At 32.5% G+C, this 22,840-nt stretch overlaps 1 protein-coding gene across 1 annotated transcript; it reads left to right on the top strand.

Annotated features, from left to right (window-relative positions):
• The first annotated feature begins 948 nt into the window (after window positions 1–948).
• On the top strand, window positions 949–21,936 carry LOC137838296 (uncharacterized). The gene is made up of 7 exons (XM_068647546.1): window positions 949–1,047; window positions 1,164–1,340; window positions 6,220–6,250; window positions 8,087–8,569; window positions 11,294–11,782; window positions 12,283–12,780; window positions 15,695–21,936. Exons 1-7 carry the CDS (start codon window positions 949–951, stop codon window positions 21,934–21,936), a joined length of 8,019 nt encoding a protein of 2,672 aa, XP_068503647.1.
• Window positions 21,937–22,840: the final 904 nt, after the last annotated feature.

Below are 22,840 nucleotides of genomic sequence, written 5' to 3'. Positions count from 1 at the left end.
ATTATTAGCTCATCATCCTTTTTACCTCAAAGGATTACAAGGAGCAAATTTAAAGAATTAGGAAGTAGTGGTCAAATGTTTTCTCTTTTTGTAGTATCTTTTGTATAAAATTTAAAAAAGCTTAAGATAGTGTTTAGGTAGGTGCTAAGAGGGAAACCTAAAGATACCTCTTGTGTAAAGCATCTTTAGATATTAGCTTTAGAAAAATCTAGAAAGGTACTCCTTCCTCCTCCACTTTAGGCGCTAGAAGTGGAAGAGTTACAAGGTAACCTTGGTTAGCTTCTTTTGTAAGCTTCTTGTACACTCATGATCGGTCCTTCTCCTATAAAAGGAGGGCTTGAGTCTTTCTAATATAGATTTGATATTTTGAGTACAGAAATTCTCCCAAATTGGTGAGTGATTGAGAGACTTGTGTCTTCTCTTATTCTAGTCTTATCTTGAGAGCACTATTGGAACCTCAAGCACCGTCTTCTCTTATTCTACACTCATCTTGAAGCTTTGCATCCTTCAAGTGCCGTGTTCCTCTCTAAGGACTCCAACCACATAAGTTATCTTCTCCTTTCCATCTTATTCATCCATTTCCATTCCCAAATAAACTCTAAAACATGTCTTAGGTATTTCTAGTCATTGTAATCGGTTCATTTGCATCTTTTCTTACTTTTGTTCGGTTCATTTGATTTCTAGGATGTTTTAATCGGTTCATTTGCTTCCTATCTTGTTTTTGTTCGGTTCATTTGATTCCTAGGTAGTTTTAATCGGTTCATTTGCTTTCTTGCTAATTCTAATCGGTTCCTTTGACATAAAATGGGTTTCCATATGAGTTTTGGCTTGGTTGCTTATGATTTGGTGAGTTCTTGAATGAAAGAACATTGATCCAATTCTAGAAAAGTGCCTAATCATATTCCAACTCAAGTTGAATCCATAACATGTCCTTGAAATATCTCTATCATGTTAGTGGAATCATATCAAGGATTGACAGGTGTTGTAAGGAAAGTTGTAGAGAAGAATCTGGTGGAGAGTCTAGAGGTTGGGGTACAAAAGGTTAAGGTAAATATGCTTCAATATGCGGATGATACTCTATTTCTTTGTGAAGCTAACCTTAAATTTGTTTGCAATTTGAAAGTCAATTTTTGCACTGTTTTGAATTAGTCTTTGGTTTGAAGGTCAATTTTTCGAAGAGTAGAATTGGAGGGGTGGGGGTTGACCACACTGTGATTCAGCAGTTTGCTACAATCCTTAATTGTGATGTGATGAAAACCCCTTTCAAATACTTGGGGTTGCTTGTTGGGGGAGCCACAAGCGAGTCTCGTTTTGGGACGGAGTGCTGGAAAGAGTTAAAAGTAGGTTGAGATGGAAAGGTAGATTTCTTTCGTTGGCCGGGAGAGTTTGTCTCATTAAGTCGGTTCTTTCTTCTATCCCGCTTTTCTATTTATCTATGTATAAGTTGCCTTCTGCTATGCTAAAGGAGATTGAAAATATTTAGAGAAGGTTTTTGTGGGGTTGGGGTTCAAAAGGAAGGAAAATAGTGTGGGTTTTGTGGAAAAAGGCTTGCAAGCCTAGAGAAGCTGGCGGTCTTGGTATTTTGAACTTATGGATTTTCAATGTGGCTTTATTGGGAAAGTGGATTTGACATCTGGAGACTGAGAATGGTGGTTTGTGGAAGGAAATTCTCGACTCTAAATACGGAGGTTGGAAAATCTTGTAAGATCAAAGGAGTAATGCTAAGGATTCCAACTGGTGGAGGGATTTGAAGGGGGTTTGGGGGATGAAGGAGTGGGATAGAACCTTTGAGAACTGTTGTGAGTGGAGAGTGGGAAACGGGAAGGATATCTTGTTCTGGAAAGATGTTTGGATGGGCAAGGAAGGTAATTTAGAGTCTTGCGAGGAGTGGGTTAATGATAGTTGGGAGTGGAAGTTAGTCTAGAGGAGAGGTCTATTTGATCGGGAAAATAGTCATGAAGCCCAACTGTTACAAGAGGTGCTTGGAAAGGCCCCGGTCTTGAGTATTGAAGATAGCCGGGTTTGGAAGGTAGGTAAGGATAGTGGGTTTTCGGTAAAGTCTGTTAATGCTAAATTAAGATGCCCCTGCGAGGGAGATAGTTTGTTTGTATCCCTCTGGAAGTCTTATGCTTTGCCTTCAACCCAGTTTACTGCTTGGAGGGTGTTGTTTAATTCGGTTGCTACAAAAGTTAACTTGGAAAGGCGTGGGGTTTTGGTTGATAACAACCTCTGTAGCTTTTGCAGGATGGGAGTGGAGTCGACAAATCATTTGTTTTTTGAATGCAGGATTGTTGGACTTGTCTGGAAATAGTGTTTTACATGGTTGGGGATTTTGTCGGTTGATCATGTTGATCCAGTTTCTCACTTCTTGTAGTTTAATTTGTTAAATGCATCTGCCCAGGTTAAAGTTGTTTGGAGTAGTGTTTGGATTGCAATAGTAAATGAAATCTGGAAGCACAGGAATAAGCATATTTTCCAAGGTGGAGTGATCGACCATTCAGAAATGTTTACCTTGGCTCAATTAAAAGTTTGGTCTTGAGTAACATCTAAATCTGATTTTGCTTGTTTTACTTATTATGAGTGGTGCATTGATCCTATGGCTTGTATGTTTTCAATTAAGTGAGTTTATGCAAGGTTTATTCTTTTGGCTGGGGTGTTTATTGTTTTAAGGTTATAAGGATTAGGTAGGTTAGAAGGGGTTTTGAGAAATTGTTGTGTTATAATTATGTATAAAGAAGGTTAAGTCACCTCTAAAGTAATTCATATTAATTTATTTTTTCTTGCCTATAAAAAAAATTAATGTACCCTCCCCATTTTGGTATACTAGTGTTGACGATTCTGAAACACTTTATTACTAATGATATTCAAGAGATGAAATCTAACGATTCTCAGAATTCAGTTGCTTTTATGATTTCATGATCTATATGATCTGAAGAGATTAAACACAACTAAAATGAGTAATATTTTATGATCTTGAATACCATAGCCCTTTCACATTCCATCTATTCTTTTTCTAATTATATTGCATGGTGTTCTTAATAAGTGGACTGAAATTTGTGTTGATAATGGTATGTAGTACTTAAGGACTATACATTTCTCGTATGATTCAATTATATCACTTGCTCTTTTTTTATTTGGTAAAAAACTTAAAACACTTACACAAACTTTTAAATTAATTGCACAGTTGAAAATAGCAATCAATTCAATTATTTATGCATTCTCTTGTTCACAAAACGTAAATCCAATATGGGGAGTGAAGATTTTCATTTTGTTTTGAAATAAAATAAAATCAGACTTGCAGTGACAGACTTTGCATATATACATGTAACACACCAGAGTAACGACTTGATTAATACTAATATTCAAATATACAAGCTCTTATTTTTCAATTATAACTTACATTATTTAAATTTAAAATAATTAACAAGTACCGTTATACATAAGAAACATGACTTGCTACATAGACGTTTGGTAAATTGAAAATCAATGCAATTTGCTTTAATTCAATCAAAAAAACTCATTGTTTAGCTGTGTTGTCAGTTTCATCTCGAAAGGGAAAAATATTAGTTAAATGGAAAATAATCTTATTAAAGGATAGAATTTTTTTTTAAAAAAAACTTATTTTGTTAAACTCTAAATAAACTTGATTCACCTATTGTCTCTCATAGTTAACTTTATTTTTTTAAATAATGCTCAGGATCACCTTCATAAATAATATGCATGCACCATCTTTCTCTTCTATCTATTGTCACCCCACATCTAAAATTATTACTGGAAGGGGTTCTAAGATATATTTAATAAAATATAATTTATAATGGTATGTTACATTTTCACTTAAAAATATTTAATATTGTATTAATCACAAAAATAATAGTATAATTAAATAAAAAAATATTATAAAATTGATTAATTAATTAATATTATTAAATTTTAATTTATATATTTTAAACACAATGATAATATTTATACAAAAATACAATTCTAAAATCATCATCATTCATTTAATGATAATAAAATATTTCAAATCTTGTTATAAATTATTAGTTATTCTTTTTTTGATAAAATATTTAATTTAAATTTTATTTTTATTATTATTTAATGGAAATGATTTTTGTATATATGAGATATTTCTCTTACATTAGAATTTCTTTGAATGTAAAAATAATAATTTTTTATTTCTATAATTTATGGTTTTATTTAACATTTTATTGCCTTAAATTTAATTTATTTTATGTGTATATATTTTAGTAAATTTTATGAGACTCAAGTCTTAAATTTATGATTTTTATTAATGACTCTTGTATGCTCTTTCATCCCTTTCAACACATCATTAATCCTACTCATTTCATCCTTCTACATGTTTATCTGTAGCCAACTCAAATCTGAAACAAAACGAAATCTTATCTTTTCCATAACTTCAATAGCAGAGTTTAATTTTAAAAAAGTAAAAATAACAAAAACAAAATAAATTATCATAGGGATTCACAACCTTGATATTAAAGTAACATTCATGCAAAAGAAGAGTAGCAAGTAGCAACAAGAGGGAGTGATGAGACTTGGCATGTGAAAGGAGGAGGCAGGTGAAGGAAAAAGGGGTTACATAAGAAAGATTGACAAAACTGATGAAATTTGCTAAATGGCTTTAATGACTCAATTATCCATGTGGCTTAGGAGCAAGAATGGCATTGATTGAAGGTGGTCCAAAATAACTTTACCCTCATTTTAGTGCATGTTTGTGTCTTATTATCTCTATCTTTATTTCATAACATTTTTTTCCTAATTCTCTTTTTACCTCTCTTTGTGTTAGGCATATGTTTCCATTCTCTCAAGTTATCTCTTTAGTTATATTAATTATTAAACATTCTTGAGCTAAAACAAAAAAAAAAAATCAAATAAACAAACTTTCAACACTTTTAAGGATTTCAAGCTTAAGTTCAATGTTTAAGATTATAACTTTAGTTTGTAATTCAAGGTTTGAGTCAAGCAAATTTTGTTTACAATTTGGTGTGGTTTGCATAACATATCATAATGAGATTCAATGTGAGAAGAGAGTAGTGCATCATAGACACCTATAAAAGGTGGTTCACAATAACATTCACCCCTTTTTTTTATACTTATTTGAGTTTCTTTCTCTCCTAGAGTGAGTTTTATTTCTCTTCTTTTTCTCCTTAGGTTTGTGTTTCTTATTCTTCTCTCTCAAGGTGAGATCTGTATCCCTCTTCCTCTCTCTCAACTTAACTCTCTTTGCATTCATTTCTCTTTCTCCATTAGAACACTTTCTCCTTTTATTATCCCATCTACCATTCTCTCTAGTTATCTTAATTGCAAGCAAAATTTTCTGAAAAACACAAATTCAAATCTAGAGCACTCTAAGATTTCAAGCACAAGTTCATAATTCAAGAATTAAGCCAAACATAATATTGTTTAAGATGTCACAAGAGTAACATTGATAGATGGTGAAAAAGGTGGTGCATTGTAGGACAATTATAAAGTTATAAGATTCATTTTTTTTAGTATCCCTTTTTGTTTTGTATATTCCTCTCTCAAAGTTCTCTATCTTTTGTTCATTTTCTCCCTCTTAAACTAAATTTTTTCCTTTTATTTCTATCTCATTTCTCTTTGTTATGTTTGTGTCTCTTGTTTTTTCTTTAAAGGTGAGATCTTTATATCTTGTTTTCCTTTTTCCATCTACTAGTTTTTTTTTTCTCTTGTTTTTCTTTCTCGATTAACACTTTGCCTTGTGTCATCCCATTCTCCACTTTTTAATTATCTTAATTACAATCAAAATTTTATGAGAAACATAGATACAGATCTCAATTTTCAGAGGAAAATAATCATAATATAGATTAGAAAAATAAACTCTGAGAACTCTAAGGATTTCAAGCTTTAACTTTTTCAATTTGAAGATTTTCCTTTAGTTTGCAATTTAATGTTTGACTCAAACAAATTGTTTGAGTGTTGCATATAATCTAGTATGGTTTGCAATAAGATCTTATCATGAGACTCAAATGCATCTACCGTTGAAAAAGTATTTTTTTCTTAAAAGTGTGATACATTATAGACTACCTGTAAAGGTGGCCCATACTATGATTCATCATTTTTTTATAATATATGTTTTTGTCTTTTTCTCTCAAAACGTGTGTTTTTTTTTTTTCATCTTTTCTCTCTCTTATAAGATGAACATTCTTTTTCTTTCATTTCTCATTTTCTCTTTGTTAGATATGTGTCTCTTATTTCTGTCTCTCTCAAGGTGAGTTCTAATCTTTTATTTATCCCTCTTTTTTTCAAAGTTAGTTATGTGTTTCTTATTTCCCTTTCATGACTAATTTTTTCTTTACCATCATTCTCCACTTTCTAATTATTTTAATTTCAATCAAAATTTTCAAGAGATTTGTACAAGATTTAAAGGTATTGGTGTTAGTAATATAAAAGTTTGTGTTAATACCAAGAAATTTTGTGTTAATTAAATTCTATTTTGATTTAATTGTGTGTTTAGATTTCTCGTGGACTGCTGAATTATACTATCATTGATCTTCTATGCCTCAAAAACCCACATGGAAACAAAAAGGTTTCTACAGGAAAAGAAGCACCAGAGGAATGAATTTCCTCCAAGACACCATGGATTTTATAGGTTTCAACAAGCTCATGGTGGTGGTGAGTTCTCTATCTATAATATACTTAAGGAGGTTTGAAATTATCATATCACCATTTGCTTTAAATATTAAAATTTAGGATAAAAAAATACTATTACAAAATCCATAAAATTCTTAACATTTTATTATATTACAAACATTTTTATTTGAAAAAAAAACAATAGTATATTATTTGTATTATTAAGTTGTGAATAAAATTAAATAATAAACATAAAGAAACCTTCTTTTGTTTCAAAACTAGTCATTGATATATAATTAATAATTATTCATTGTACTTAATAAACATATTTAATAATTAATATTAGAGAAAAAGTTATACATGCGAAAGTATTATATTATTGAGAATTATTAACTGCATTAAATTTTTTATTAACTTTATTCTATTGTTTTAATTATATTACTTTCTAATTATTTTATGAACAACAATAACTAAACAAATATTTTTTTAAATATATTTAATGAGTAATAAGGGTATGCTAGTTTTCATTTTAACTATGTATCAAAAACTAGTTTCATTATTTGTTTTAATATTTAAAAATAATTTAATATAACGAAATTTGTTAATTCTGAGTGGATAAAAAATGTATTTGGTTAAATTTAATTAGATTTTATAAATACTAATGTCAAAATTATATAAGTATCAAATTGTATAATTATTATAAAGTCTATGCTTTGTTTAATGTTCAATATTCAAATTTTTAATTAAAAAATAAACGTAAACACACCATTCTCTATCTCTATCTCTTCCTTTGACAAGAACAAAAAAGGGTTCAATTATTTTCCAAACTATGAACCAAATTTAGTTTTTGGATAACTTATAATGTAGTTAAATTGGAATATTGTAGAACAAATATGTACATTTTTTTCCAAATATGAACAAGGAGATGATACTATAACACAGTATACAACTCATATATCTTATCGTCAAGTCAAAGGTGTATTTAATGAAAATTATTAAAAATATTTTTTTAATATTAATATTATAAGTATTCATGCTTTTTTATAAAGAAAATATTGTTTTTATTTGTATTTTTAAAATTTAAAAATATTATAAAAAATTTATACCCTTATTTTTATTATGACCTAAAAACTGGTTGGTGAGAAATTTTTTAATGAATATAATAGATAATTTATTTAAAATTGTATTAAAAATAAAGAACTAAATATTTTCTTTATTTAAATAAAAGAAATTTAAGAAACTATTATATATGAAAATAGGATAATTAAATGGTATTTATTTTAGTCATTCATATACACAACATATTATATATACATATTTATATATATATTAATTTGCAGAAGTGAGTATTATCAGATTTTTTTTTCTTCTTCTATAGGTATGATAATTAATTCATACTTTGTTTGCATATATTTCTCTTTTCTCTTTCTCTTTGTACCCATGGGTGACATGTTCATTTGTTTTTTCTATATAGGTTCCAAATCACCTGGTGGTGGTGGTGATGCTAGGAACCAATTTCTGGAGGATCCTAGCCATAACTCTGGATCTGGCTCCTATGTCAGAACCACTAAACACTCTAGAGACTCCAAACCCCAGTTCTGTGAAAATGCTAGCAATAGACATTCTAATCACCTGCTAGAATCTCCCTCTCAAGCACATTCTATGAATACTCCAGAAAGACTTCACTGTACAGAACAACTTTATGTTGATAATGATCATAATAAGAAGTATGAGAGGGAGGGTTCTATGGGGTTGAAGCCCTTTAATAAATGGAAGTGTTATGGAAGGTTCTATTCTGGAAGAGGGGTGAGTGAGAGTGAAGGAACAAGGAAGAGGCCCAGGTTGACTTGGGGTGAGGAACTTTCTAAGCTTCAGAAAAAGAAAACTGAGAGTGATGATGGTGAAAGTGTAGCTTCTGTTGCTACTCCAGTTTCTGTTGGTCACAGTTCCTTGTCAGGTACATCCACTCATTCTTTTTGAAACTGTTTGTAGCATTGCTTTTGTACATTTATCAATTCATAGACACTTACAAAATTGAAAATAAGAAGAAAAATTGTATTAGGATCTTTGGACAGTTTATGTGATTGTAATAGAGGAACAATATAGTCAAATAATTTTAAAAAGTATAACTAGGTTAATTAAATTTATCAATTAGATTCCATCCATAGCAGAATTGTAAAATTTAATTATAAATCAATCAGTCACATTAGTTAGTATTTAATTAGATAGAGATATATTAGCTGCATACAAATCTTGACTACTACACTATTTGAAGTGCCTATCAAAACTGTATAAATGCATACAATTTTGATAAAGTGCATTCAAAATGTTTAGCAATATGGTATTTGTAACATGCTCTTTAAGATGGATCTATGAAATGATTACAAAATGCGTATAATTGATAGATACTTACATTACAATATTGTAATTAAGATTTTTATTGGGTGGGTTATCAATGACCAATCTTAAATAATCTAATCCAATTAAATTAGATTAAGTTTTATTTATAATTAAATCAATTTTGATCAAATTTTAAAAAAAAATTAATAATGAAGTACTTGAGGATACTTCCATCCTTGTAAAAAACAAAAATTCAATGTGGTACTAAAATAAACAACACATCCTATATTTATGTTAACTATCATTAACAAGTATAGCATGTTGTGGGTTTTGCTATGTTGTAGAAGTTTACAATTCGTTCCTTCCTATGGAGGACTGTTTCTCCCTACAAAAGCAAGGTAATATGCTCCAGGGACAAACTTCTAACATGTATAACATGAAAAAGGCAGTAGCACCATACAGAGCAAGCAAAACATAACATGTAACCAATCCTTTAAACTAACCTATTCCAACATTTTTGCACATAAGATGAATGGAAACACCAATCTGAGTAGATGAGACATTTCTTTGAGTTATGTAAAAAATATCAGTTGCATCCAGATTGTCATTATTGAAAACTACATGATTTCTTTGTTTCCTTAGCGTCCAAACCATACCTACTTATTATATTCTTTTTCCAAACAAGATTGTTTTTCATATGAAGATGGTTTAGGTCAAAAACTTAAATCCTTTTACGAGTCAAGTGATGATATTAGTATGAATAATCCCACAGATAAACTTATTATGACTTGATTTATTAAATTACTTAAAAATATATAATTAAAAGATAATTTTTATAAAGATTACATTATTTTTCAATTAAAGTAAATACTTGAAAATTATAATTTTTAACAAAAATAATAGTTTTTTAAAATTTTTATCCAACCAATTTTTTTTAGTGTTCCAACCTTTATAAAAAAAAAAAAGACACTCATAATTTAAGTATTCATCAAGCAAAACAAAATTAAGTGATACACCCCTTTTAACTCAAAAATCTTAAACCAGTTCTGCAAAACACCAGCAGAGACATAAACCTGATAGCAAGGTAGGTGCTGAAAATTTATAAAACTAACAGCAAGATGTATAAAAACTCCCTCCCTTCCCATTGCTTAGGACCAGCACAACTTAAACAGCAATTGTAATGCCAAAGTGATGCCTGGACCTGCTGCCAATCCACTTCCATGGCCATTTGGCTACCTTTACTCACATCACCCTTCACTTGCTTCCTGTATAACATGATAACCTGCATTAAGAAAGAAACAAAAACTGTGTGCAGTAATACACCCCTTAGCAGCACCAAAACACCTGCACCAAAAAGCCGAAGTATTAACATCAGTGTTGCCTTAGTCCAAACTGTGGTTGCAGCACCTCCACCAGCTTGCATCACCCATATAGAATGCAAAATTCCAGCAGGAAGTCTGTGTTGACAGATGCTGCCAAGGCATTCACAGGACCTCCCAGAACTCTCTTAGTGGTTGAGTTGGATTGAGTTTAACATAAAAAAGATATAAAACTTAATATGATGTTTTTAGTAGGTTGAATAATAAGTTTCTCTTAATCCAACACACGAACACCCCTAACTTTAGTAATTTTATTGTTATGCTACAAAATTTAAATGTTTACAAATTCTAGCAAAAATATACATTAAATAAAAATATATTTAGTTATTAAAAATATAAATTTATTATATTTATTTGATGCCCTTTAAATAAAAATATTTATAAAAAACATTTTATAATATTAAGCGCTACATTGACATGCATTGTAAATGTATAATGTAAGAAATTTATTATTTTTTATTAAATTAAGACCTTTAAATTTGATTAGACCGAAGTTTTATTGTAAAGTTCAGGTTTCTATAAACAATTGCTGTAATATTTATTTTATGTTTATAAGTTTTATATAAATAAAGTACAAGTAATTATTAAGGGTAAGGATGCATAGGTATACATGGATTATTGTTGCTGTCCCAAGTATATACATAGGTAAATATGAGTATTTATTTGTGATCAATATTATATTTAATTTATTTCAATCATATACATAAAATATAAATAAACTTTAAACATACTTAAACAAAGCATATTCCACTCTAATATGTCGAAAATTTGATTTTAAAATAGTGAATTGTATAGTATTAAATCTTATATTTACAGTGATTCAATATACTATATGTTATCACACATACCTTTTTCTTCATCTATGAATACAAAAATACACACACCTCTGTTGTTGTGTATAGATTTTTTTCTATTTCTTCTTCTATTTACCATTGTGATCAACATTTTTTTTTTCTGTATAGGTCTCAAAACACTGACTGGTGTTGATGCCTCTGGCTCTGAGTCCCATGGCAGAAAAACTAGAGCCCCCAGGGACCCTAGACCCCAGTTCTGGGAAAATGTTACACAGAAACACTTTGATAACGTGCTAAACCCTCCCTCACATATAGATCCTGTAAACACCGGGAGAATGTTTCAGTATGCAAAACAACATTACCATAATGATCACAATAAGAACAATGAGGAGGAGAGTTCTGAGCAGTTGAATATGGTCAAGAGATGGAGTCGTTCTAAAGGATTCTATCATGGAGACACTGGAAAGGAAAAGGACAAGAACATGAATGTATTAGGGGAAGGTAGTGATGAGATTGAAGAGACTAGGAAGAGGCCTAGGTTGAATTGGGGTGATGGACTTGCTAAGTTTGAGAAAAAGAAAAGAGATGTTGAAGGTGTAAGTTCAACATCTGCTGTTGATTCTACTCCAACTTCTGTTTCATGCAGTTCCTTATCAGGTATATTGCTCTCTTTGGTGCTTTTTCTAGTAGACCTTAGATCAGTTTTTGAATAGATGTATATATAGATATAAAAAGTTTACAAAAGTTAATAAATATGCAAAGACTAGGAATAATATGGATTTAATTCATTTCTTGAAATAATCATGAAAGAGGAAAATGTTCATTTCTGTATTATACATGTTCCTATATCTCATGTACTTATACTAGATATGCAAAGATGAAAGAAAATGAAAATATTAGTGTTTGAAAGAAAGTTGTATATAGAAAGAAAACTTAACAAGTAGAAGTGTTTATTATTATTATTAATAATGTAATGTCATCTGATTTGTGGAGGTTTACCTTATCATATATAGAATTTTAATAAATAGAACTTTGATATCTGGTGAGACAGATTTATTCAAGAGTTGGAATGTATATTATGTATGGAAATTCACATTTTTTGTCCTTCTATATATGTATTAGTTGTTTGTAGTAATCCAGGTTTTGCTTTGCAGCAGGTGTGGGTGATATTTTACATGCAAAAACTGCAACTGGGGACCATAATAAGGTTGATATTTTATCTGCTTCTGTTATTAAGTTGCTAGAGTCTTCGGATTTGAGCTCTGGTTTAGGAGGATCCAATGCAGTGACAAAGGTGCTGATATGGAAAACTATCATTTCTAAAGTATTGGAGGAGACTCAGACAAAAATCAGTTCACTTGAAAATGAATTGAAGACAATGCAATCTGAATTTCAATCTGGTCAAATTCCAGAGGCATTGCCAATTGCACCCTCTAATATAGAGAAAAGGCCTCTTTCTCTTGATCACTTGCATGATAGTGGAGAAGATACTTTGTGTAAGACAATTATTTCTTGCAATAGAGAAATAGTGGAAAGATCAAGTGCAGCATTTGATAATTTTTGGCCAACAAAATGTCACAAGGTCATGTGCAGTAGCTCACTTTCCCATGAAAATGCAGTCATAAAGGAAAAGTTTGCGGAGAAAGCATGGTTTGGTAGATTTAAGGAAAAAGTTTTAATAAATAAATATAAAGCCTTGGATCACCTATGGAAAAAGGACATGCTCTTACGATCTCTCAGAAAAAATTCGCCAACATCTTATAGCAATTTTGAGTCGAGCCTGCGAACTATCACTAGTGATTGCCACAGGAATCGATCCTCTACTCGTCATCGTTTTCCTTTCCCTGGTAAGACATTCTTTCTCACTTCCCTTTTGCTAAAAATATGACATTACTTTTGCAATTTGTTTCCTTACCTATATTAGTTACTCCAATGATCGAACTATGTATTTGTTGTTTATTGCTTCACCCAATTACCTAAAAATAGTAATTTTACAATTTATTAGAATGGATAACTTTAAAAAATATTATAAAAATTAGTAAGTCGTATTTCAATGACACGACTTTACTTCTGAAGTCTGTCATCCAAGAAAATGATTTTCATGGGAGTAAATGAGTAATTTTGAAGTCATCATATAATTTCATTATGTTTATTCAAAAAAAATATAAGAAAATCGTGTTTATTAATAACGACTTTGATTAACTAAGAAATGTTGTTAATCAATTAAAGGTATTCTACTAAGAAGAGGAAAATAGCATGGGTGTCATGTGAGGAAGTAGGTGAATTAAGGGAATTATGAGGGTTAGGAATTATAGATATAAGACTGTTTAACGTCACTCTCATTGAAAAATAGATATGAAGAATAAACTTATATGAAGCGGGGTTATGGAAGACATATTATAATCAAAGTATGGAGAGGTTGGATGAATCTTATGGTTCAAGATAATAACAATAAGAATTTTCTGTTGTGGAGGGATATGAAAGCGATATGAAAATTAGGGAAGTGGAAAGTCGAATTTGATGACAATGTCAAATGAGAAATTGGAAGCATGGTTAGAAAATGAGGACTTAAAAAGTAAATTTTCAAGACTGCTTCTTTGGCTAAGGATAAAGGGTTAAAGATGAATCAAGCAATGGAGTGGAATAACAAAGTATGGAAATGGATCTTGGTATGGAGAAGGAGTTTGTTTGAGTGAGAGTCAAGTGGAACAGTTGGAGAGATTATTGGAAAACAAGAAATTGGTTAAGGAGATGCACAATAGGTGGGTTTGGAGGGGGAGGGATGAGATTATTCTCGATTAGATCGGCTTATATGATTGTAAAGGATGAGGTAGGTGGGGAAAGTAACTCAATGTTCGAAATATTTTGGAAAATAAAGGCTCTACCCTCAACAAAAGTCTCGACTTTGAGGGTTTTAGTAAATAGGATAGTAACTAGAGTGAATTTGGAGGTTAAGGGGTTAGAGGATGAGGAATCCATGAGTCATTTGTTCTTTAAGTGTAAAACTACTTGGAATGTTTGGGTAATGCGTTATAAGTGGTTAGGAATTACATTGGTAGATCATCATGATTCAAAGACTCATACCAATTCTTTGAATTCAAAGCTTGAACATGTATTGGTTTGCTTGGAGGTTGGCAGCTTTCATGGTCACCATGCATGCACTAGCTTATGTGTGGATTATTTTTTTTGGCCATGGTGGTCTTCAATCTCCACCGTTGCCTTGATCTGAGGCATAGGTGGCACACCAACGACGAAACTTCCCATGTCCATCAAGAGCGGAAAAAGTTCCCTGTGGTGCTTATTGGGTTGAATCTGACACCACGACAACAATAATGGTGGATGATAATTTCATTACCCCCAATTACTTATAATGGATATCCTGAACTTATTAGCCATTTTCTGAAGGTATTCAGAGACACAAAAAGCGACTCTGATAGAAAAGTCCTCTTTATTTGTATATCTTTTTTCTTCTTTGGTTGGATAATTGGATTATAATCCTAAAAAGAAGTCATCGAACAACAAATGACTTTGAATTTGTATTGAAGTCGTTATACATACATACTACTTTCTCCTTCAATCCTTGGTGAAGTTGTTACCCTTTAGAACAACTTTAGTTAATTAATGTTTTTTTGTTAATTAAAGTCGTGTTTAGTAAACACAACTTCCTTAAAAAATTTATTGAACGAAAGTCATTACTACGTGACGACTTTATTGTTAATGCTCCCTTAGAAATTGTCTAGTTGGATGATAACTTTAGAAGAATGAAGTCATGTTATATTTCAATGATATTTTTGTCATAGTATTTTCAAAACTATCAATTCTCATATATTCTATATAAAATTACACCATTTTAATACAAATTTCCCATATTGTCATAGACACTTTGCTATTGAAGATTATAGATATGAAATAAATCATTTATGATTTATATACACAAAAATTCTTAAAGTGAAAATCTTAAAAGTGAAAAGTTATCCAAAATTATTGATGTATCTTGTTATTGATCATAATGATAATAAATTGTTGTAATCGCGTGAATGAGAGCAGCTAGATGATAGATATGAAGTTATAAAAATTGTTAAAATACTAAAAAAAAAAAGATGAATTAATTACTTGTTGGATAGTGAAAGGTGGATTTAGAAGAAAGGTTAAATAGAAATATATGTTTGAATACAAGTAGATTAATATATATCTTTAGTTCCTTATCAAGCTTCGTATTTTTTTTGTTTTATTTAATTTTTTTTTAAGTTAAAAATATTAATTATTCTTATTTTTGGATTGATAAAAAAATTAAATAATATCGATCTAAAAAGAAAGGGGGAGTATTTAAGTGTTTACATTTTTCTATTTCTAAACTAATAGTTACATTTCTTAACTTTTAAGGTAAAAATTTCACCTAGTTTTCTCCACGTGTAGCTACAACATTCTATAAATTTGTATAAACTACTTGTTTTTATTATGGATCCGTGACATTTATATTGGATAGCTGTTTTATTCTAAATTAGGGTTTTGTTGTAATAATAATTATACTTCCATTTTTTTACTGGTTTCCTTCTGTTTTTATAGCAGGAAAGAAGCTAAGCTTGGTTCCAACATCCGAAATGATAAATTTTACAAGCAAACTGCTTTCAGAATCCCAAAATGAAGCTAAGAAAAGTATCTTGAAGATGCCACCATTGATTTTGGATGAAAAGGATAAAATGGTTTCAATGTTTAAATCTAGAAATGGGGTGGTTGAAGATCCAGTGGCCGTTGAGAAGGAACGGGCTATGATCAACCCTTGGACATCAGAGGAGAGAAAGATTTACTTGGAGAAATTTCAAGAATTTGGAAAAGATTTTAGAAAAGTTGCTTCTTTCCTTGACCACAAGACAACTGCTGATTGTGTTGAATTCTACTACAGAAGTCATAAGCTTGATTGCTTGGAGAAAGATAAGAAACGAAAGAGTAGTAAGAGTGAGAAGTTGACCGCAACCAAAACTGGCTTCACGGCATCTGGTAGAAAAAGGAATTCAAAACTGAATGTTGATTCACAAAAGAAGCTGAATGAAACTCCACTGAAGAAACGTGTCATTGCATGCAATCGAAGAACACGTTCAGGAAGACATTTCCTTTGGAGAACACATGAGGATACAAAAATATCAACAGGTGATGATATCATCACATGTAGATCAAAGTCGAATAGAGTTGGCATTGTTGCACATGAAAGAGAGAGGGCTTCAACTGATGTGTTGGTTGACTTGTGTGATTCTCTTCCAACTGATCCTGTGGAGGCTAGCTGTGATGAGGTAAATGTTTTGAAGACAAAGTCAGACACCAACAAAACTGGGGATAGGAGGAATCTAAACCAGGATGAGCCCCAACATGTGGAAGACAGCGATGTGTCAGAACCAACCAAAATCATAAGCATGGTTTCTAATGAAAGTATAATTGTGGAGGGTATCGTGGAAGAGGGAGATGAGACCATGAAGTTTGTGCCTGCTTTTAAAGTTGTAGAATCTCTTGTGAATGAGGTAAATGGTGCAAGGGCCGAGGTAAGTGTTGTGGAGGCAAAGTTAGACACCAATAAAAATGATGATGAAAGGAATCTGAACCGTGATGAATTTCAACCTGTGGAAGATGGGAATGTTTCAGAAACAGTGGAAATAATGAATATGGTTTCTAACGAATGTGTAACTGTGAAGGAAATCATGGAAATGGGAGATGAGGTAAGAGAATTTGCGTCTGCTTGTGAAATAGTCGAATCTCCAATGATTGAGGTAAATGGCATCAAGGATGAGATAAATGCTGGGGAGGCAAAGGCAGACACCAGTAAAAATGAGGATCATGGGAATTTGAACTATGACGAATCTCAACCTGTGGAAGATAGGAATGTGTCAGAATCAACAAAAATTATGAGCATGGTTTCTAATGAATGTATTATTATACAAGATATCATGGAAGACGGAGATGAAGACACAGAGTTTGTGCCAGCTTCTGAGGTAGTGGAGTCTCCAGGGATTGAGGTAAATATAGTGGAGCAGAAATCAGACACCAATAAAGTTGAGGATGAAAGGAATCTGAGCCATGATGAATCTCAACTAGTGGAAGATGGAATTGTGTCAGAATCAAAGGAAGCAAGCATGGTTTCTAGTGATTGTATCATTACGCAAAATATCGTGGAAGTGGGAGGTGAGGTTATACAGTTTGGGCCTACGTTTGAGATGGCGGAATCTCTAGTGCATGAGGTAAATGGTTCCAGGGATGCAGTAACTGTTGTGGAGGCAAAGTCAGACACCAAACCAAGAGGGGATCAAAGGCATTTGAACCTTGATGAATCCCAACTTAATGAAGAAGGCGATGTTTCAGAACCTGTGGAAATTGTAAGCATGGTTAGTAATAAATGTATAATTATGCTGGATACCATGGATGAGGGGCAAGAGGTTTCAAAGTTTCTGCCTAGTTCTGTGATGGTAGAATCTACAGTGAATGAGATAAATGTTGTGGAGGCAAAGTCAGACACTCATAAAAAGGATGATCAAAGGAATCTGAACCGTGATGAATTCCAACTTGAGGAAGATGAGAATGTGTCAGAATCAAAAGAAATAATAAGTTTTGTTTCTAGTGATTGTACAAATATGCAGAATATCATGGCAGAGGAAGATAAGGTCACTATGCTTGTGCCTGCTTGTGTGATAGTAGAATCTCGAGTGAATGAGATAAATGATCATAGGGAGGAAGTAAATGATGAGGCAAAGTCGGACACCGATAAAAAGGCGGATCAAAGGAATCTGAACCATGATGAATTCCAACCTCTGGAGGACAGGAATGTGTCAGAATCAACAGAAATAATAAACATTGTTTCTAGTGATATAGTTATGCAGAATACCATGGAAGAGGGAGATAAGGTCATTGAGTTTGTGCCTGCATCTGTGACAGTAGAATCTCCAGTGAATGGGGTAAATGATCCTAATGATGAGGTAAATATTGTGGAGGAAAAGCCAGACACCAATAAAAATGATGATCAAAGAAATATGAACAATGATGAATTCCAATCTGTGGAAGACAGGAATATGTCAGAATCAACAAATATTGTTTCTAGTGATATAGCTATGCAGAATATCATGGAAGAGGGAGATAAGGTCACTGAGTTTAAGCCTTCTTTTGTTATAGTAGAATCTCCAGTGAATGAGGTAAATGACCCTAGTGATGAGATAAATGTTGTGGAGACAAAGTCAGATACCAATACAAAAGAGGATCAAAAGAATCTGAACCATGAGGAATTCCGACCTGTGGAAGACATGAATGTTTCAGAATCAACAAAAATAATAAGCATTGTTTCTAGTGATATAGTTATGCAGAATATCATGGAAGAGGAAGATAAGGTCACTGAGTTTGAGCCTGCTTTTGTGATAGTAGAATCTCCAGTGAATGAGGTAAATGATCCTAGTGATGAGGTCAATTTTGTGGAGGAAAAGTCAGACAGCAATAAAAAGGAGGATCAAAAGAATCTGAACCATGAGGAATTCCAACCTGTGGAAGACATGAATGTTTCAGAATCAACAAAAATAATAAGCATTGTTTCTAGTGATATAGTTATGCAGAATATCATGGAAGAGGAAGATAAGGTCACTGAGTTTGAGCCTGCTTTTGTGATAGTAGAATCTCCAGTGAATGAGGTAAATGATCCTAGTGATGAGGTCAAATTTGCGGAGGAAAAGTCAGACAGCAATAAAAAGGAGGATCAGAGGAATCTAAATCGTGATGAATTCCAACATGTGGAAGACGGGAATGGGTTAGAATCAATAGAAATAATATGCACTGTTTCTAGTGATATAGTTATGCAGAATATCATGGAAGATGGAGATGCGGTCCCTGAGTTTGTGCCTGTTGCTGTGATAGTAGAATCTCCAGTGAATGAGGTCAATGATCCTAGTGATGTGGTAAATGTTGTGGAGGCAAAGTCAGAAACCAATGAAAAGGAAGATCAAAGGAATCTGAACCATGATGAATTCCAACTTGTGGAAGACATGAATATGCCAGAATCAACAGAAATAACAAGCATTGTTTCTAATGATATACTTGTGCAGAACATTATAGAAGAGGAAGATAAGGTCACTGAGTTTATGCCTACTTCTGTGATAGTAGAATCTCCAGTGAATGAGGTAAATGTTGTGGAGGCAAATTCAGAAACAAATAAAAAGGAAGATCAAAGGAATCTGAACCATGATGAATTCCAACCTGTGGAAGACATGAATGTGCCAGATTCAACAAAAATAATAAGCATTGTTTCTAGTGATATAGTTATGCAGAATATCATGGAAGAGGAAGATAATGTCACTGAGTTCGTGCCTACTGATGTGATAGTAGAATCTCCAGGGAATGAGGTAAATGATAATAGGGATGAGGTAAATTTTGTGGAGGAAAAGTCAGACTCCAATAAAAAGGAGGATCAAAGGAATCTGAACCGTGATGAATTCCAACATGTGGAAGACGAGAATGTGTCAGAATCAACAAAAATAATAAGCATTGTTTCTAGTGATATAATTATGCAGAATATCATGGAAGAGGTCTCTGAGTTTGTGTCTGCTTCTGTGATAGTAGAATCTCCAGTGAATGAGGTAAATGTTATGGAAGAAAAGTCGTACAACAATAAAAAGGATGATCAAAGGAATCTGAAACATGATGAATTCCAATCTACGGAAGACAGGAATGAGTCAGAATCAACAGATATTGTTTCTACTGATATAATTATGCAGAATACAATGAAGGAGGGAGATGAGGTCACTAAGTTTGTGTCTTCTTCTATGATAGTAGAATTTCCAGTGAATGAGGTAAATGATCCTGAGGATGAGGTAAATGGTTTGGAGGAAAAGTCAGACACCAATAAAAAGGATGATCAAAGAAATCTGAACAATGATGAATTCCAATCCATGGAAGACAGGATTAATGTGTCAGAATCAACATACATTGTTTCTAGTGATATAGTTATGCAAAATATCATGGAAGAGGGAGATAAGGTCACTGAGTTTGAGTCTGTTTTTCTGATAGAATCTCCAGTGAATGAGATAAATGATCCTAGTTATGAGGTACATGTTGTGGAGGCAAAGTCAGAAACCAATAAAAAGGAAGATCAAAGTAATCTGAACCATGATGAATTCCAACCTGTGGAAGACATGAATATGTCAGAATCAACAGAAATAATAAGCATTGTTTCTAGTGATATACTTGTGCAAAACATCATAGAAGAGGAAGATAAGGTCACTGAGTTTATGCCTACTTCTGTGATAGTAGAATCTCCAGTGAATGAGGTTAATGATCCCAGTGATGAGCTAAATGTTGTGGAGGCAAAGTCAGAAACTAATAAAAAGGAGGATAAAATGAATCTGAACCATGATGAATTCCAACCTATGGAAGACAGGAATGTGTCAGAATCAACAGAAATAATAAGCATTGTTTCTTGTGATATAGTTATGCAGAATATCATGGAAGGGGAAGATAAGGTCACTGAGTTTGTACCTGTTTCTGTGATAGTAGAATCTCCTGTAAATGGGGAAGTAAATGATCCCAGTGACGAGATAAATGTTGTGGAGGCAAAATCAGACACCAATAAAAAGGAGGATCAAAGGAATTTAAACCGTGATGAATGCCAACATGTGGAAGACAGGAATGTGTCAGAATCATCTGAAATAATAAGCATTGTTTCTAGTGATATATTTATGCAGAATATCATGGAAGAGAATGATAAGGTTAGTGAGCTTGTACCTGCTTCTGAGATAGTAGAATCTCCATTGAAGGATGTAACTGTTGACAGGGTTGTACCTGCTTCTGAGATAGTAGAATCTCCAGTGAATGAGGTAACTGTTGACAGGGATGAGGTAAATTTTGTGGATGCAAAGTCAGACACCAATGAAAATGAAGATCAAACTAATCTGAACCATGATGAATCTCAACCTATGGAAGGCGGGAATGTGTCAGAAACTACAGAAACTATAAACATGTTTTGTAATGAATGTATAATTATGCAAGATATAATGGATTTGGAAGATGAGGTCACAGAGTTGGTGCCTGCTTCTGAAACGGGAGAACCATGCCAGACTCATTCTGTTGCTGGGGATGGACTAGTTTCTGAGAAATTGGCGGAGTTGCCCACATGTCTGGATGGTAAATGTGAATATGATGATTCTAATCTGGTCACTGATGGCTATGGGGTTGTCTTGTACAATTCTGACAAGTGTAGTACAGTAAGTGATGAAAGAGCTACAATTATGCCGAATATGATGGAAGTCAGAAATGATGAAGTGAGAGGTATAGTTGCAGAAGTGGAATCTACTTCTAGGATCATTGTGTCATGCCAAACTCATTCTGCTGCTGCTGAGGAGGATCTATTGGTTTCTGAAAACACACTGCAGCAAAACACCATTGATACTTGGGTTCAACAAGAGATAACAACTCTCCAACCTCAAGATGGCAACGATAATGGTGGCAATGATGAACTTCACAATCCTGGGATTTCATTGAAGGATCCGGTTGTCAGAGAAGTGAAATGCAGCAGCAGTTCAGCAGCAACTGGGTTGCCTCAAAGCATTGAACAAAGTGATGAGCCTTCAGAAACAGCAGCCACAGATGCTGTTGTTTTCAAACTGTTTGGGAAGATAATAATCGCTCCTTCATCAGTAGGGAAGCATGATGTATCTGTCAACGAAAATGGAGAACGTGGTGAAATACCCTTGGGTGAAGATTTGGTACATGAGCAAGTTGCACGTAGAGAAAGGCCCAAGAGAAGGGTTTCAGAACCCAAGTATCTGAAAGATTACATCCGATTCAAATAGAATCATATGTTGTTCATCACTGTTAATGTTTATATTGCTTTCTTTTCTTTCTGAAAATGAATAGTTGTTGAACTTCTGGGGTATTTTTCTTTTGAACTCTCTAGTTTGAATTGGTTAAAAAGTTTTATTTTCATACAATCTCAGATCTTGTTAATGTAGACCATGGTGAATGATCAAAGCTAAACATCCCAACTTTTTTTTATCTGGTTCATGATTGATGGAGATTATTCCAGTATTTATTGAATGATGGAGTGATTATTTTGAGTCATGCAGTGTTGTGATGATAAACATTGAATGAATGTTATATAATATTTTCTACTGTATAATAGTTATATCTGTCTATAATTTTTGTCAGCTTTTAATTTATGATTAGTGTAAACGTTTTACACCTTTTATTGCTTTAAACGTGTTAAAAAAAATACATGTAATTCTGTAAGAAGACAACGGAAGTTCATAAACTCAAATAATGCAATATAAGTAGGAGTGTATTGTGTAAATCGACAACTAGTATATATAATACTCTACTCCTTTCAATATGTATTTTTATTTTTAATATTGTACAAATGGTATGAGTACTAGTTTTAGACAACTTAATTTGATGGTTTTTTTGACCATGATGGGGTTATTTTTTTTTGTTTTTACCAAATGGGGTCTGTTTAAAAAAAATTACAAATTTAGACAAATCATGCCAATTCGGTACGACTTCATATGCAGAAGTCGTCCCAATTAGGCACGACTTCTGCCATGTCATATTAAAGTCGTGCCAACTTGGCACGACTTCTACCCTGTTATACTGAAGTCGTGTCAACTTGGCACGACTTCTGCCCCGTCATACAGAAGTCGTGCTAACTTGACACGACTTCTGCCACGTCATAATTGTCCACACAGACTAGCTTAATAATAA

This window comes from Phaseolus vulgaris, chromosome 4 (genome assembly GCF_000499845.2).
Source record: "Phaseolus vulgaris cultivar G19833 chromosome 4, P. vulgaris v2.0, whole genome shotgun sequence".
NCBI lineage: Eukaryota > Viridiplantae > Streptophyta > Magnoliopsida > Fabales > Fabaceae > Phaseolus > Phaseolus vulgaris.
Note: the sequence above shows the minus strand (reverse complement) of the source record. Positions and strands in the feature narration are given on the sequence as shown.